The sequence below is a fragment of the Fringilla coelebs genome, assembly GCF_963513975.1.
Source record: "Fringilla coelebs genome assembly, chromosome: Z".
NCBI lineage: Eukaryota > Metazoa > Chordata > Aves > Passeriformes > Fringillidae > Fringilla > Fringilla coelebs.
Window position 1 is genome coordinate 13841719 of NC_140031.1, and position 18585 is coordinate 13860303.

The 18585-nt window shown below is 42.8% G+C and overlaps 1 protein-coding gene across 1 annotated transcript in view; it reads right to left on the reverse strand.

Annotated features, from left to right (window-relative positions):
* The window catches only part of C6 (complement C6), a gene marked incomplete at its 5' end in the record, with an annotated part of 33707 nt that extends 16334 nt beyond the window's left edge, over positions 1-17373 (reverse strand). Inside the window, 6 exons of the mRNA XM_084224693.1 lie at positions 640-781; positions 1403-1547; positions 3733-3889; positions 4702-4859; positions 14097-14164; positions 17343-17373. Of these exons, the coding sequence (XP_084080819.1) occupies positions 640-781; positions 1403-1547; positions 3733-3889; positions 4702-4859; positions 14097-14164; positions 17343-17373 (701 nt within the window). The remainder of the gene's footprint in view (positions 1-639; positions 782-1402; positions 1548-3732; positions 3890-4701; positions 4860-14096; positions 14165-17342) is intronic.
* Between the last annotated feature and the right edge of the window lie 1212 nt (positions 17374-18585).

The window sequence follows — 18585 nt, forward strand, 5'->3', positions numbered from 1 at the left end:
TTTCCTATTTTTCAGCAGTGCCTAACCTCACTGATAACCCCAAAGTCAACATAAGGCAGTCAGTCTTAAGTGGAGAGCCTAAAAATGTTCTAGGAAAATGAACTCCTGGTTCTCTATTTCTACCATAAGTGATATTATTGGACCACACTGAGTTCAAAATTCTATTAAAAAATGCAAGTCTGCTAGGGATAGGCATCCCATGCTTAGGCTTTATATTGCTTTAATTAATAGTGCGGAAGTAGTTGGTATCCTGTGAAATGTCACACAGACAACATCTATAGAGGAGTATCCTCAAAACTTCTGAAGCACTTGGCACAATGTACGGGTACGGAATTCCATGAGCTGGAAGTTGCCCATACATGCTCTGGTTGCTCTGGGACAGAGCAAATCACTTGAGGACAATGTTCCTTGACAACTCTTCATCTGATCTACCAGCAGAGCAGAGCAGGACTGGAAGAGGCAGCAGGCCAGTCCTTGTCTAATTTTTTTGTTGTATATTTATAATTTCTTGCCAGTTTTAATTTGAGAGATTATATGCTTTAATGAATGCTCTCACATGCTTACTGGGAATTATTTTCTTCATGTAAATTAGTGAGGTATCAACTAAAGCTTAGAAAAAGATTAGCAGAATTGGCTTACCCATTGCCTATTAATTGCACACCTGGGATGCTCTCATACTTTCGGTTACACACAGTCTTTTTCCTTCCACAGTTTCTTTCATCAGAGTTGTCCCCACAGTCATTTTCTCCATTACATTCCAGTGTTTTTGAAATACAACGACCTGCACCCAAGAAACAGCAGCAGCAAAGGTTCATGATGTCTAAATGCAGAAAAGGGCAGTCTTGTCTTTTTCCCTTGCAAAGGTGAGAGCTTGCCATAGATGTTAACACTGAATTAGTATAAAGCCAGGATTATCCCAATTAAGAAACTATTAATTCAATTCTGTGAGTTTTGCCTTGTTTCAAAGCTGCAAAGGCTTAATTTTAAGTTTGGCCAAAGGATATGTGGATAAAATTTTTAAGCTTAATCAGGTACAATTAAATTGAAGCAAAAAAGAAATAGCCACAAACCTAATAAGAATAGTGAGAATTCATTTCAGACAAGCTCTACAGTTATGTCTGTATATAAAAAATTTGTGCAAAGAAATACAATTGGAACAGTGCTACTGTCCAGCTATCATGATCATAGTGATACCCCTGGCTAGGGACTGCATTTTAATTACTTATAGAAGAAACTTAAAAGATAAGCTGTTACTAATACATATAAAATCCTCACATAAACTTTTCTCCCTGGTCCATTTTCCCTGGAATTTATGCACAGAATGTATGGATGTCTTTTGTCTCAGTAATTAAAATTTGACTAAATGGTAATGCTGCAGTTACACAATGGGGATTATCATTACCACTCTCACACCGAAATTTATTCTTGCAGTCAACTTCCACTATGTTGCAGAGCTTAGCTGGGAAACATGGACGGGAATCCACCAGTGGCTCGGTACAGGCCTGCCCCCCAAACTGGGATGGCCGCAGGAGTGGCCGGGTACGGAACTGAAAGGCAGAAGAAACAAAGCCAGGGCTGCTGTTATGAGCTATTTGTAGCTAAGTCCCACCCCAGGCAGAGCCACACACATCAGTGCTGCTGAAGCTTTATCAGAACCACAGCCCTGAAGGAAATAATCAGTCATTCTTGTCCTTCCATCCTACCATGCCATCAGCCCAGGGGAGGCAGGCAAGGAACTGGTATCCAAGATTAGTCCTGGAGCATAAATGATTAAACTGCAGACTACCTGGTCTACATCACCAAAGGAATCAGACATTCCATCTCTGTATCTTCAATATATAAAGTAGGAAATTATGAGAGAACAGGCTTACAGAGATTTTTCCTGTTTTTTACCATCTCTATTGAATTAGAAATACCCTGACAGTGACAACTCAGCTGGCTTGACTCCTACATGGGGCACCCCTTGTCTGAGGAGAACTGGATGACTTGAGAGGACAAAAAAGCCTTTCTTGAAAGTTTCTGGGAGCTCATTGAGTTTTCTTTCCCTGAGGCAGGACCCTCCACACAAAGCAGTAAGATAAACCACTTCAGATATGTTTTCCACTCCACTTCACAGGACTTCTGGTGAGACATGACTGTGTGTGCCTGAACAGTTTCTCCCCTAAGAATTTTTCCCACTGGAAAAGTACAGTCCCTTGCAGACTTCCCTCCCTGTAGATAGACTCTGGAGACAAACAGGGCAGGAAGATTCTAATGAAAATCAGTAACCAAGTGACTCTGATGGGAGAGTGCAAAGAGCAACACCAGAAACTTTTCAAGCTCATGAGAACCATTCCTTACACTCCACTTTAGTTCCATAACACTCACTATATTATTTGTCAGAACTTCCACAACTTGCACTAGTCTTCACTCCTACACTGTAAGCCAGGCCCTCCATTCTGTTGGTTATTCCTATTTATAAATGACACAAGCAATGATCTTTACAGTTTGTAGGGGAAAATGGACCACAGTCCACAAAAGCACTTTTTCATTGCATCAATACTTAAAACTAGTAAAAATTAATACATTTATATAGTAATATAAGGTAAGAAACTTGGACTAATAAGAGAGTATTGAAATCAGTCCAGTTGAGAGGAACACTCCGTTTCACCTCATGGAGTTTTCTTTCTCCAGTGTCTCACTGAGTCTCCTTCTTTTGCTCTCATACTTCCCATCCTACTTGCAGCCCCACAGGCTGGTTCACCTCTCACACATAAAACAGCTTTTGTTGTCTTCTCACCCTATTTGGGCATCAGAAAGTTAGATGTATATGTAAAGATATACTTAGGATGTCTTACATATTTTTCAGGGTTCCTTTTCAGGCATGGATTTCTGAAACCAAGGGGTACGTACAGGGCTGTGTCTGTACAGAGCCTCAGAGTTGCTCTTGTGATCAGCTTCAAAGCTCATACCTACCAGCCATACAATTACCCCACACAATCTGCTATCACTTCCCTCTCCTCTGCAACCTTACATTTGACAGACCTTGGTTTGTTTAGGTCAAATTCACTTTAAACCTGATTTTTCATTTCTGCCCCCCTCTACTGTCTCACCTCTAAGTGTACCATCATGAACAAAGAAAAGCCCAAGAGGAAAAAGCACCATCCTGAGTGTTTGTCCCACAGATATTAGCACATCTCCTTGTGGAGGCAGGGGGATTTGTACATGCTATGAAGGTTCAGGGAATGGTGTTCTATATTTCTTAGCAGCAATCTCCAACTGATCCTGACTATCAGTGTAAAGATACAGCCAGAGAATTTCTAGCCAACAGCACTTATGATTTCTTGACTCTTTTCAAGATTCTGTTTTTCTTTTCTTTAGAACATACAGAATGTTATGGATAAGCAAAGATTCTGTGACTTTCTCCTGCCTAAGCTGACATTAACACTTTACAGTTTAGTTGATTCTTTTTGTGAAAAATTCACCTTTAACTATGGCAGTGGAAACTTTGAAGCGAGTTTATGATAAGCATCACAAGCAGTCTCACAAATGGATTTACTCTATAAAACACCTTTCTGGTTTGATCTGCTTATTTTAACTTGTTCTCTCCACCTCCTACTGTATAATTCATAACCAATTTCCCTTGTTAACCTAAAGTCTCATTTTCCAGATTAATTGCTGTAAAGTTGAAACAAGGATATCTCCTTAGCATAATTTCTTGCATTTGGCCCATATAATGCATTTTCTACCTACTTGTTTTTTAACACATGGGTCACATTCTGACCAAGGGCCAAAATCTCCAAGCTGACAGTTGATAGGACATGTTTGCTGGTTACATGTACGAGATTCTTGCTTTGTGCACAACTGGTCACAGAAGTTTTGGCTATAATATTCATCCATCCTTATTTGCCTAAAAAAAAAGTAAAAAAAAAAATGCTAGGAAAGAATAGACAGACTGTAGGTGTTCTCTACTTGTGGGTGAAGGCTGACAAAATTATTTGAACCCATCTAAGAAACCCTGAGAGATAATACACATTTGCAGAACGTTTATTACATGAAAAATCCAAATATGCCTTAAGTTTAAAGAGCAATTCTTTTTGATTCCTGTCAGTTCAGATATCCCAGAGGATAGCTACAGACAGAGCCAGGAGGAAAAGAGGGGATTTCTCACAACTTTAGATTATACCACAGTGCTGCATCAAATTTCATGCTGCTGAATCTTTATTAGACATCATCTGTTGTCATAGAACTAATGGTGCAGGGAAATTTGGAGTTTGCTCTTCCTGCAGCATTGTGCCAGTGCAGGGCCCCCAGAGCCTCATGTGTCTGCAGGGGCTGAACACCCAAAGCACGCTGCCAGCAAGGCCACTGTAGGACCTGGCTGTCCTCCCCTCGCTACATCTATTAGCAGATATTGGTTTGTTTCAAGGCACTGGCTCCTAGGATTAGAATGGTCTGAGTTGGAAGGGATCTCAAGGATCATTTAATTCCAGCCCTCTCCTTCCCTCCCTGCCTCAAGGGCAGAAATGTTCTAGATACTAAATTTTGTAATTTTAAAGCATTGCAATTAAAAGATGATCTATTTACCTGATAAACACTTGAGTGTGACAATTTTTCTCAATATATTGTGGAAGGTGGAGCTTTGGACATGGGTGCCACTCTCCAGAAATGTTATTTTTCACAGAAAAGAAACACAGAAGTAGTGAGATGGCTTGGCCCTACCTGTGCCTGGTCTGTGTGCCGAAATTGCAGGTCTGTGAGCAGGCAGACCACGACCCCCATGGGTAATGTTCACAGTAGCACCCATGGCTGCTCCCAATCACAAGGCTCAGCAGGACCATGATCACTGGCACAGTCATGCCCATGGCAAAGGTGTCTGTCTAGATCACAGAGACGAGCAACACAAGCTCAAGAAACAATCACTTAGTTATGCCACAGTTCTTACATAGACGTCTCTTCTAAAATGCAGAATCTATAAATCTGCTTCAAAATATAAAGGTGCTAAGCAGGGCACCTAGAAAAGGAGAATCATGCATGATAGACATAGCAGTAATTCAGTCAATACTTATGTCTGAAGTCACAATGGGATTTTGGCCACTTATTTATCAGGAGTACTAACAAAATTGTGCATTATTTATGTTTCAGAATTTGCTTATAAATTACTTTGAATGTGACAAATAAAGATCTTTTATCGTTCTTCATTGCTTAGAAGTATCCCCAAAAATATTTTCTAGAAATAGGAATAAAAATATGAGAGTTCTTCTATACAGTATGTAAAACAAACAGGACCTTAAGACTAGGCAGCCCCATCTATTAGCCTATTACAAATTAATTTTCACATGCCTATAAACACCCTTTGCATAAGCATTTTATTGCGGTGAATTCTCCCTTCTCAAAGCTTTGACTAGCCTTTTGAAACTGCAAACCATCACTTTTCAAAGCTCATCTGAATTTTCTACCCGCAGTAGAAAGAGAACATCTAGCCTGTTTCTCACTCCAGTGGTCAATCAAACTTTATTTGCTGAGACAGAAGGTTATAGGCCATGTTTAAGAAATAATAATACTTGGTAAAAAAAAAAAAAAATCCAGAAAAAATATGCATTAATTAAAAAATGGAAACCTCATAATGAGCTTGAATCAGCACTAAATTTGATAGGCTGTTACAGTAGACTATTATAAATTTGGTTTACCTCAAAAATCCCCCCCAAATTCAGTAGGACATTTAAAAAACAAAGTATTTGTTTCAAAACAATAGTCTGAAATACTTAGTTTCAAAAAGTTTGAAATTAATTGTGCAGTTGTTTTTTTCTTTAAGGTTTTTAGCTGCATATGCTATTATGATTTTTATACTTTGGTGAAAAAAATGAAATTGCATCAAATCCAATCATTGCTTCCTCCCTTAGCAAAGAAAGGCAGTAGGTTCTTCACACTGTTGTGCAGTGAGAACTTGCAGCACTTTTTGCATGGAAAGCTTATGAACAAACAAGCCTTTCAGAGAGATTTAAGTATAATTTAATACAAAATATGGTAACACAGAGGAAGTAGCAGTCTTGCCAGTGAGAAGAGAACAGATATTTTCTTTTTTCTTACCTGACTTCCTGGCTTCTTGCACCAACAATGCCAGCTTGTAAAGGAGATGAAGCCCTACACAACAGTTACTTGCTTTATTCCGTCACTTTGCTGTACATAGAGAAACACTCTTTATTCTCATCAGTGAGCAAAACACCAACCCATCATTGCATCAGAAGCCATATAAATATTAGCCCATGAGAGCGTAATTAACATTTTAAAGAAATAGAACAAACCCCACAGAACACTTTTCCATAACCTGTGTAACCTGTGTGCATTGAAGCCAGACAAAAGAAAAAAGTTCTCCTTTCTAACTTACTGTAAGATTGTTACCTGAAAAGTCAGCGTATGTTGCAGACTCACAGCCACCCTGGTGTGGTTTGCTGCAGCCTTTCAAGTGAAAGGCCAGAGGCTTTGTTTGATTTGGTTATGTTTTAATGGAGGCAAATTGACCTGGTGGCAGGAGTGCTCAGAACGAAATGGCCTCTGCACCTGCACCCCCAGGGAGATGTGTTCTACAGAAGTGTGGAGAACCACCTCTGTGTACAAATGCAGCTGCCCAGGACGAGCCAAGAGGAATCAAAGTACATTTGCATTAGGCCACAGTGGCTCAATGCACTGCAGGTCTCCTTGTGCTGCCCCAGAGAGCTGCACAACCTGGCTGCCTTCAGTCTGACTGCAAGAGAGAGAGAATGTGGTAAGAAGGCTCATGATTGTAAATCATTGCTGCTTTCACAAGGAAACAGGAGACAGAGCCCAGGCTAAGGCAAAATACCTGTCTGCTGCTACACAATCTCCGCCAAAGGGAGGCTCCCAGAGAAGGCAAAAGTCCAAATACATTTGATGTTATTTACAGCTGTTTGCCTTTTGCCCTCAATGGTGAGATCTGTTCTCTGACCCTGAGCAAGTACTGCCAGCAGACAAAGACTGTGAGCCTCTGTCCTGCAGCACGGGCACCACCTCACGACTGAGGTGCCAAGGCAGGGATTGAAATGGTAAATGGGAGAATACACGCATGCAGAACAGAAACAGCAATGGCAAGTACAAAACAAGGAAGTAGTTTGCTCTAAAAAAGTAATCACAATATGAAATAGAATCCCTCACCTCCCAAATACCCAGCAAGGATTCCACGCAGAGGGCAATCCTGCGTTGGACCCCCTTGATTCCATTGGACTGGCAGAAAGGCGCCAAGATGTCAGAGCTCTCAAAACTTGTTTCCCAATTTGTTGGGATCCAAGGTCATCTATATCCTTGGAAAAAAAACCTCAGAGCTTCCTGCATAGCTTTATTTTCCAGTTGCCTTTGCAGATTTTTCTTTTAATTCTGAGCTTGCCAAGAATTGTTGTTACACAACTTGAGCATAAAATTAGCAAAGTGATGTTCTGCCAGATCCTTATTACATTGTGTAAACTTGTCATAGGAAATCAAAATAGTCATCACTGGCTCTATCGTTGCTGCTGGGTGGGATTTTTCAGGTTATGTGAAAAATGCTGTGTTCTACCCTCCAGAGAATATGTTCTAAACCTCAGCACTCACAGCTCACTGAGGGCAGCCCCAGCGGGACCCCAGGAGATGCCTGGTTTCTCCCAGCCTTGCAGAAACAAACCACAGCTGTGAGCTGCAACTCAGTGTTCACAGTACATAATGCAGATGGCTAAAGCCCTCTAGTTGAGAAACTATTTTTTTCATTTCTTCATATCAGGATAAAAAGGAGTTACTAAAGAGTTATAAAATTTTAAAAGATTGCAAAGGAAACACACTTCACATGGTGTAAAAGCAGGCTTTTACAAAAGTAGTCTTATAAGAAAAGCCATTTGCAATTAGAGAACAAGCTCACAGACTAGCACCACACCTGGCATTAACAGAAATGTTAGGTGGAGATGGGCACCGGTAGACCTCCCACCAAAGCCAAGGCTTGAGAACAGCGTGACTGCATCTGTATTGAATGCTTAGATGGGAGGTCATGTAAATCAGTTGCCTGAAACTCAGAGGCCACAGCAACAAGAGTGCAGCTTGGGCTAACTCACTTTTTGGCAAAGCTGCATACAGCTGCTGATGTGCCCCAGCAGGCTGTCAGCTCATCTGCAACCTGGCAAGGTGACGAGACCAATGAAGGGTCTGGACCAGAACAACAAAGTAGGCATTTATGTTGTCACCAAGGGGACTAAAGAAAGGAGATTTTCACAAGTCTGGCAGCTGACTGCCTGTTGCTGAAGGACTGCTCTCCATTTTATACCTGTTTCTCAAAGATTTTATCTACAGGGTACCCTCAAAACCACCTCAGTCTCTGCCCTGGATGGAGATTAGCACTTGCATGAGTGCATCTTTCCTTTAAACCATAGGATGTTCAAGGGCATCCTAACCAGTGGACAGTACCCTAGTGTTCATGTTCACCTTCTGTCCTGACAGTCAGATAGAGATAGAAGCACTTAGAAATTCAGTCAGCAATATGGCAAATGATGGCTCGTACAGTTCTAGCTACCTGCTAGAACTGATTTTCACACAGAAAAGCATCAACATGGAAAGATATTCTCATATCTGCTGTGCCTTACTGAGCCTCTGGTCTCAAGTTGTTGTGCAGTATTCCCTAAGGACCAAAGCACTAGCAATGGAATGACTCTGGGAGCAGCCCAAAGAGGTCAGGGTGGAGGTGCCATTTTATTCCCCCCAGACTTTGGAAATGTCCATGTACATATTCATGGCCTCAGTTTCATTATTTCTACAAGAATTATTTATCCAGGAAAACAAACACATCTCTTCATCTCTGCTGCAATGTCTGAATAAAAGATCATTTTTCAAAGACTGTGGAAATATTACCTCAAAGAAATTCAGTGAGTATTCCTACTGGCACTGTAGCATTTCTAGCTAGGTTTCACAAGGTCATGTCTCATCTATTTCATTCTATATCTAAACGCTCATACACAGAAAAACTGTTATTTTCCCAAGTCAACCTCTAACTGCCCTCTTAGAGAAGCCCATGTTCTCACTGCAAACCTCTGCTGAAGGAAGAAAGTCTAGAACTGCAAAGGGAACAGAAAGGAAGGGGGCAAACACCATAACATTTTCTGAGAGATAAGAAAAATCAAACAGGTCTTCAATTTAAGTGACATCCCCTGGCGTTTTCCATATTTCCTATGTACAGAGATGGGAAAAGCTGTTCATCCTGTCCCATAAAATTTGTATCTGTGGACTGTTTCCACCAACCTTCAGTTCTTCAGAAAATGCATAGCAAGAGTTTAGTGCATTACATCACTCATCTCACACTGATCTTACAGACACAGCTTCAGCTGCCCATGTTCTGACAAATCTGGGGTTTTAAGAGCATAAAGTGATACTATTCAGTAGACATCTTTTCCCCTTAAAATCTTCCTGAAAACAAAGCACAAGAGAAATCTTTCACCTCTACATAGCAGATGAAAATTTACTATCAGGATGGAGCGGGAAGAAAAAACACCTTGCACTTAATTTTATAATTCAGAGAGTTGGTTTTCCTCCATATATGCCCCCCATGAGAAGGAATATTGAAACAAAAAAAAAAAAAAAAAAAGAAAAAAAACCAAAAGAGACACCTTTAAGCACAAAGGCTATCATAATGGCTTAAATACTGAGCTGTTCTGACACATCCTGTGGCAATAAGAAAAGTGAACCATAGAACATCCTATACCCTCTGTCCCTCACTGGGCTGTCTGAGGACAGGGGTGGCAGTGCCACTGGCATGGCACAGTGGTGGCAGGCAGCCTTGCATGCAGCCAGGCATCTGTCACTTGTGCTCTGCTTCACCAGGGATCCCATGCCTCTGCCTCCTCCCTGGCTGCCACTGCAGAGCTGAAGAAAGTGTGGGATTGAAGAGCAGAGTCAATACGGGGATTGAATCAGCACGGAGGATTCTGTGGAACAGCAGCACCTGTGAAGAATAACTACTTACATCCAAGGATTGTACAAGAAGATCCAGGTTTTATGAAGCAGAGTTTAGAATCAGCTTCCCTCTTCAGCTGCTTTGTTGAATGAACAAAGTCAGGCATTCTTTCTGTTATGCAGAATTTTCTGCTTCCTTGAGTTTAATTACTAATCCAGAAGTATTTGGACCATCACCAGTAGGACTAAGGACTTCACCATGTTGGGGAGTGTGGGTGTGGGCGTGAGTCTGATCAAGGTAATTTCAGGGCAGCAGGAAGTAGAACTGGCTACCACTTCTGAAATTATGTTCAGGATGTTTTGCTCTGGATTAGGCCCAGTCCAGGGTATTCAGCTCTGAAAAGCACATTCACTGCTTGCACCACCAGGAAGCACATGCCTTTTTTGCTGAGTTTCTGCTCTCTTGCTTGTAATCCATAGTAATGGTTGGCCTGTAGCTAAGGATGGAAACCCCAGCTCAGTACCTTCCTTTGTTTTCAGAACACTGTCTCATCACTTCTTTCACCCACAGGGTACCTGGAAATTAACTTAAAGCTTCTCACTTTTAGAAGCCACATTGGATTTATCCGCACTGAGCACCCAGCAATGGCTCAGGCAAACAGAAGCATGACTACAGGCCTACCCCAGCACAGTTACAGCATAAACACATTCCCCTGAACCAAAAACCCACCCCTTCTTCCAGGGCCTGAAATGCTTAAAAAGTGGGTTCATCTATCACACAGTGAAGGACCAAAATTATGGAGAAACTTAATCTCAGGTGACATGCTTGTAGGGCACCTTAGCAGCAGAAGAAGGGACTGGAACCTACCAGAAATGCTGCATACAGGCATCCATCCCTCAGTACTCAGGCCCCTCACCTAGTCACATTAGCCTGCTTTCCAAACCAGCCTCCAAGGGAGAAGGAAGCACCAGCTGAATAAGAGTCTGAGCTGGTCTGTCCCAGGAGAGAGTCACTCATCCTCCATAATACTGGCTGTAATAGAGAGCACCTCCTGCACCATAGCAAGGAGCCTGCAGCAGCCACCACTGCAAGGCCACAGAGGGATGAGTGCAGGGGAGGGATGGCAGCATTTTGGCCACATGCTTTTGTTCTTCTTCATCAACCTGGCCCACGGTTCAGGGCTGGACCATGAGCATCTCTGCACATGAGCTGCCACCACCACTTTATCCAAAAGTGTCTGTGAGACCAGTCTCCCATTTGCAGTTGCTGCCTAAATTACTTCCATCACTGTTGAAGTCATTCAGCAAATTAACTCTCTCTTGGTACCCATAGGCACTGGAGCACTGGAGTGAGAGAGGGATGCTGAGGTCTGAGACAGTGAACAAGACCAGATTTGGAATCCCTAAAGCATCACCAAGCAAGACTTGCTGGATACTGCATCTATGCTTAGTTCTTCTGTGAGAAATGTCACTTCTGGAGTGCTGTCAAGCAGGAGGGGCAACAGAGCCGTGAGGCACTTATACCCCATAGCTTAATAGATATTCTAGATAGAACGCAGGATAAAATACCTGTCATTTCACAAAACTAACTCAGCTGGATTCAGATGGTGGGATCATGAGTACCTGCAGGCATGCGCAGAGTGCAGGAGGCAACAGGTTGTGCCCCAGCTGATTTCCCCAATGTTATCTGCAACATCTGTCAGCAGCAAGGAAGCTGCATACTTCCTGCCTACAGGCTTTGGATGCTCCCTGGGAACCACCTCTCAGGAGCTGGGACAGGCTCTGTTCCAGGCCACTTCAAATGCAGCTTGCAACTGCAGGGGCCATCTGCTGTGCTGGCCTTTCTTGCATGGGGACAGAGGGTCTACTGATGTGTCTATATAAGGCAACTATTAGAAACTGAAATTTTCATTTAGAGGTTCTACAGACTTATTTCAATTTACTTCCAGACAGTTTGCTGGTAGAGCTCAGCTTCCTGGAAGAGGTAATGTTGCTGAAAACACGGAAGATAAGAAGATAAGGTCCTGCCTGACAGAAAACAAAGGGACAGAAAAACTTCAAAGAGAACAATGCAAAGCAATAAGGATCCTTGATAAGCAATGATAACTACCATCAAACAAGTCTGATAATTATCAGTCAAGGTAAGTCACCTTGTTTGATTAAAACAGCATCTGAAAGCCACCTCACAGGGAAGAGGTGAAGGGAACTGGATGTACCCCTAACTTGGGCTCCTTCCCCAGTGCTCCCATTCCTAGCTCAGACTGTGTGCAGAAAGTTGGGATTCTCTGGCTCTGCTGTTTCCTCCAGACAAACTTCCTTTCTCCGCAGAATCTGAACCAGTCAGCCTTGCCCAGGTTTACCAGCAGTTTCCATGAGGGACAGAGCTGTGGTTTGTGGCTCTGTACAATTGGTTCACAGGAAAGGGTTGACATTTGCTGTGGGGTTTCCTCTTCTCTTAGATATTTCTCAAATTCATGAAGTTCAGCCCACGAGTGGGGCCACTTTGGAATTCATCAAAGTCCTTTCCACAAGTGCTTTGTCCCCAGCCTGGCACTCTTACAGGAAGGCAGCCAGGCACACTGCATTGGTGCCTGGATTTCTGTCAGACACAGAGTGAGATAAAGAATAAGAATGGTATCTCATCTTATTTAGGACAGTAGCACATTAACACTAAGGACAGGAATGAACAAAGCCTAGGAGGGAAAAAGGATTTTCTTTGCTGCAATGTGCATTTCTCACATCATAGAGAAAGCTTAATCTGGCACATCTGCCATGTGTGAATGGCCTTACAATCTCCAAAAAGGCTTTTTGGGTGACTTGAATCAATTAAGATATGGAATTGCACAATAACTAGTGAAATTCCTCCAGCTCTACTGAAGGCAAACTTCACCGCTAGGGAGCACCAATAGACAAAGGTTTTTAGAGCTCTTCTGTGTTGAAATCAAACTATGACTATAAACTACAAAATGCATTTAACAATGTTACAATAAATATTTTAAATTGCAATTTTTTATAACTACCCACTGAGAAACTAGATGAATCAGAATTAATGGGGCAAGAGATTTTAGTTTATTTGATCACTAGGCAAGTCCTGTAAATGGACACCTACCAAGAGCTCTGCTGATTCATTTCTGCAATTCATGGATAATTTTTTTGAAGTTTCAGTATGATTGGTAACTTTATCATCATAAAAAAACCACAAATACCAGGCAATGAAGAAATCTTTCTCTACCAGAGATGAACTTTCTAGGTCAAATCCAAAGTACATTACAGAGCAAGAGAACAAACAGCTTGTTTTTTCTGTGGCAAATCAAGATCAGAGGTGCCTGTCAGTGTTTGGCAGTGACTCAGAGGCAGATAAAGAAAATTCAGAGCTGTAGCTCAAATCCCAGTTCACACAGCAGAACTGCCTGACCAGAGATGTTTGCTAACAGCTCACCCTGTACACCTTCAGTTCCTCTTCCTAGCACCACAAGCCCTCCTTATCCTCTCTTTCTCTCTGAGTTGGACAGAAAACATCAGCATTGCTGTAAGCACCTGTGCAGAGTGGGGTGACATTAAGGACGTGTCAGACTGTGCTCTGGCTGTTCTGGCTTTATCTGTATGCTCCATCAGCCAGGTTGCACCATGGTGTTCAGGGGCCTCACAACAATGAAATGATGACAAGGGCTCAAGTCCCCAGAACTTTGACTGCTAAATGGCTTTGTGGATAGAGATCAAAGCATAAAATAAACCAATCATTAAGGTAATATTTCAAATCTTATCTTCTGTTTCTGACACTAGAGGATGGGATTAAGTTTGATCATGCAGCGACTCAGGAACCACTCAAGTTCCAGTCTTCCTAGTCTTCATTTTCCCCAACAACCAGGATGTGCACCCTTCGAGACACAGCCTTGGCATACCTCAGACCAATTCCCACAAAACAGAGGAGGGTCAAACGGAGGCTATTCTATAGCCACTGCTCAAAGAGGATCTCCTCTGTGTTTGAAGGCATGGCTGCAAGGACATTCTCCAAACAAACAGGCTTGTGCCATACTTGTCAAAAAACGGGTGATGCAAATCCCTACAGGCCTGATGCAGTGGATGATGGCACTCTGAGCACCCTTGTGAAAGCTGTAGTGGTTATTTCATGGAAACTAGCATTCACCAAGCCTGCCAGGATAGCCCATTTTCAGTTGGATTAAGGCTCTCACCTTCATCAGTGGCATGTTATTTCTTGCCTTGTCCTTCCCAATAGTCACATCACTGTAGCGAATGTGCTCTAAATATCACAAGAAGGTGAAATTGAATTCAGTAGGAAAGCTCCTGCTCACTTGTATATTGCAAGGACACTTAAGGTGATATCCATGATCACATATAGAGGGACTGTTTCTGTGCTGTGGTGCTGCTGGGCTGGCCAGGGGGGCCAACCCCAGCTGAGGATGCCTTAGTCCACCCGAGCACTGTGGGTTTGAGGCAAATGGGACTGGAAGAAGAAGTGGGGCAGCTGAGGGGAAATTAAACTGAGAACAGTAGTTGCATACCTGATTTAAGCTTGATACACTCTCCAAAGCTGGAGAAATCATACAGAGGGCGAAAGTCTTGAGGGTTTCTGGGCATTATAAGGACTACAGAAAGCAGAAATGAAACAATGCCCTATGCTGGTAGACAATGCTTTCCTTTTAATATAAGAACTGCTAATTCCTGGGTTTTTGTCCTGCCTTTATAGCCATAGCTGACCTGCCTTTATAGCCATAACACCCATGTAAAGGTGCTCTTCAAATTTCTTGTGAGCCCCACTCTCAGTGGAACAAACAGACAAAGTTTAGTGTCAGGCAGGAGCGCATGAAAGGAGCCCTGAGCTGTGAGGGGTCCCAAGGGCTCTGTTGCAACTCTGCTGTGATTTGACTAGTGGTATGTCTGAGCAGACCTACAAATCAAACCATAGCTCTTGTCAGCTGAGACACAAATGCTTATCAGGGCTCATGAACACTCTTTTGGGAAGATGTTCCTCTGGCTGGTACATGTGTGACCCGGCTTACACATTGCAGGGCATTGCTAGCTAGTAGAGCTGAAGATCAGCCTCAGCTTTTCACAGAGCCTCTGTCTGACAGGACTGCCTGCTCTGCAAGGTCCCAGAGGCAGCAAAGTGGGGGTGAACTGCCAGGTGCACATGCAGGCTGCTGACCTCTGCTTATTTGCACTAATGTCCTGAAATACCCCTGCATGCACCAGCACACCCTGTTTGCAGTACTTCTGACCATCAGCTACAGCATCTGCTCACAGTTAGCCTTCTTCAAACAAAGCATTTACACATCCTACTGCATTTTTCCAAGGATACGGACTCCCCTTTACTGCAACCTCCACCACGGGAAGAAGGGAGGTGGACTAAGCAGTCTGCCAAAACTTTCAGTTCTCCTGGACAACTCCAAGCCCCTGTCCCAGCAGCAGTAGCAGGAGGATCTGGTCCTGGAGACAGGCTGTGTTTCTAGACATCAGCTGCTGCAGGACAGTGCTGTTTGCCCAGGCTCCAGCCCTGCTGAACCTGCATTTTGAGAAAGGCCCAGGTGAACAGGAGGCAGCCCTGACCTGGTGCTAATGAACTCAGTCACAACTGCAGCACTCTAAAACTGTTTCAACACCATTCAGCTCAGATGAGATATTTTTGTTTCGTGCTGGTGCAAGTGGGAAATGTTGAACTCTAATGTGCTTGCAGTGATTGACAGGCTCACAAGGGGATCCAAAGATATCTCACTATCTGTCTGAGACATCTTTTAAAATCGAGCTTACAGTAGTCAATCCTTCTTTAGAGACTTAATGAGTTTAACAATCATCCCAATAAACCAACACTCACTTTACAAAAATAAACCCAGAGGGCTGGGAATGAATTCAGGTAGGTTTCAGCCCCCTAAGCAAGCCCCACTGAAGATGAAAGATGGTTTATGGTGTACCTGTTCCGCAGATAAGCAGAAGACTTGAGATAATTCTATAATTACATGTGTGCCCTTCTCTGGAAGCAGTGGCTATTTTCATACCTCAGCCCAATAAAGGAAATGTGAGAGGCATCTGTGCTGTGTTTATAGCTCCATTAGCCTTTCTTGAACTGTAAATTACTTGGCAGTGGCTGAGACAAAAGGGAAAGGCAGGGCTGGATTGCAAAGGAGAAGTTTGAAGTTCACAGCTAATTAAAGTCTTTCAGATTTTACTGCCTAAAGTTATAGTTCCTTTGAAAATTTACTCCATAATTATAAAGCTCATTAGAAGAAATCAGCACATTTAGTATATGTCCAGTTGTAGAACAGACTACTGTAAAACACACTTTAACATATATTTTCTTTATAACCTTTCAACTATGATCATTTTCCATGGCAATCTTCAATCTTCTCTCTTTCTTACTCTTCATCAGTCAGTGAATAAACTAATGAGTTCAGGCTCTGCCTAGCGCCGTTGAAATTTTCAGAGAGAAGGGAGTTAGGAGCAATAAATTGTAGTCCCATTTTCAGCCCCCTGGTTTAACCACAATAACAACACTAGGAGAGCATAAAGGCACAGCCTGTGAGGACCAGCAGCAGGAGGCACAATGCTGTAATGGCATCTGGAGCTTTATCAGTAGCACAGTTGTGAGTAATTGCATTAATTGCCTTTAATTACACTCTGTGACCTGAAGCGGGCTGCTTCCAAGAAACATGACACAATACTAATCACGATGGGTTTAGAAAGTAACTTGAATAAGTATGTGGTTAGATCTTTGTCATGAAAGCTGCAGCTGGAGTGACAGACGTGTGCACGCTGTATTTGCGTGCCTCTTTTACAGGTTACCCATAACAGAAGTAGAGGATGAAGCAGAAGATTTTTCTTCATAGAGTGAAACCTATACAAAGAGCAAATCTGGAAATGATGTTTTGCTTTCTTTTTCATAAATGTGATGTCTTTCTTCTGCCATTCGTGTCCCTATCCCTATGGACAATCTTTAGAGGTGATAGGTTTTGCCACAGTTCTTGCTGGATAGTAACACCTCTGCCATGGGCACAATGCAAGTGGCAAATGACCACAGCTTTCCACAAATCCTGAGAGGATTCTTTTTCTCAAAGTCAGCTCTGTCCCCTTTTCAGTTGCAGTTCTGCAAAGATGAATAAATGTTTACATGTATCAATTTTTGCTTTGAGGTGAATCTGTTCAATGCTGGACAGAACTTCCTGATGAAAGACACGTGTCAGTGGGGGAATTGCGTTAGAAAGGCATTCTCTAAGCTCTCCAGCCAAGTCTTGGGGTGGCTCTAAACTCCTAGTCCGACATCCCAGCAGAGCTGGGATGTTTGCAGGTGCACACGTGCCTCAGCAGGCAGACAGGCTTTCACGGTGGTCTGCTGGTGGAGCCAGCATCACTGCCTCTCTGTCACTCTCGTGTTCTACAGTAGGATGAAGCTGCTGGTGTTGCCATGCCACCTTTACATCACTCACCTGCAATTATGGGAGCTGCACTCTTCTCCATGACTCAGAATGTTTTATTCATGATCCATTTATGGTAAGACAAAGCACAGGGAACTCTGATGATACTGGAACTCCTTTGCATGCTAATGGCAAGGGTTTCAGCTCTGAGTCCCTAATTCTCATGCTTTACACTGACATTGCATGTTTGAAGGAGACTTGCATTCTGAACCTGCTGCATGTGCATTTATCCGCTCATGACCTGCATGCAGAATGCAGCTGGCAGTGTAAATTTGGTGTGCAGGCCTCGTTATGCAAGGATAACTGCAGGCATGACTGCTGGAACACCGGTATGAAGATGGAGGAAAAAATGATACACTATGTCTTATGGTTCAGGCAGTCACCTCCTCACTCTTCCCATCAAGCTCCTTCAGAGTGGTGAGACCCCCAGGCTGACCCCACCTTGGCTACCTCTGAGCTCTGCTGTAAAGCCTTCCATACCCAGGAAAATAAAGGGGGATCTAAACTGTGCTTGCTCATGCTGCTGTTTCCTCTGCAGCAGGCACAGGTGGAAACCCATACAGTTAGACTGATGAAGAGAGAAAACCAGCTTCTGCCTTGTCCCTCATTGTGGATGTTCATGCAGTCACAGGCTGTCCTTTCCCCTGCCCAAGGTGCCAGTAGATCCTCAGTGAGTCCTTTTTGAGTTTCTGACATTTGGCCTTACCTGTATTGACACATTTTGAGGTGTTCAAGACATGGATCCACTAGGACACACTGTGATTTTGTTTAAAATGGGTAGACACAGTGTGTCTACCCATCACATGATTCATAGTTTTACATTTATTTTTAGTTGTCTTAAAAATGTATTGCAGGTGGCATATGTATATATTTATAAAGGAACTCTGTGGTTATATGCAAGTGCCAACAAACATAACAATCAACTGACAGATTGACCAGGGTCCACATAATTCTTCTTACCGCCTACTTTAGAAGCAGGAGGCAAATAAAGGAACTTCAAATCACCAAAAACACCATTTTCAAGTAACTGAAATCTTGACCTTTCTAATTGGTTTCAAAACCAACAAAATCATTCCAGAAACCAGCAGCGAGTCTCAGACTCCCTCAACTGTCCCTGAAAACCCTAATCTAAGGCCTTGCTTCTATTGTCATTGAAGTAATTAAATTAATGAAATTTAAGATAGGGCAGCAGAGGGAAGTGTAGCCTAGACAACCAAACACCTGAAATTACAGGAACTAGAAATTGCAACACCCA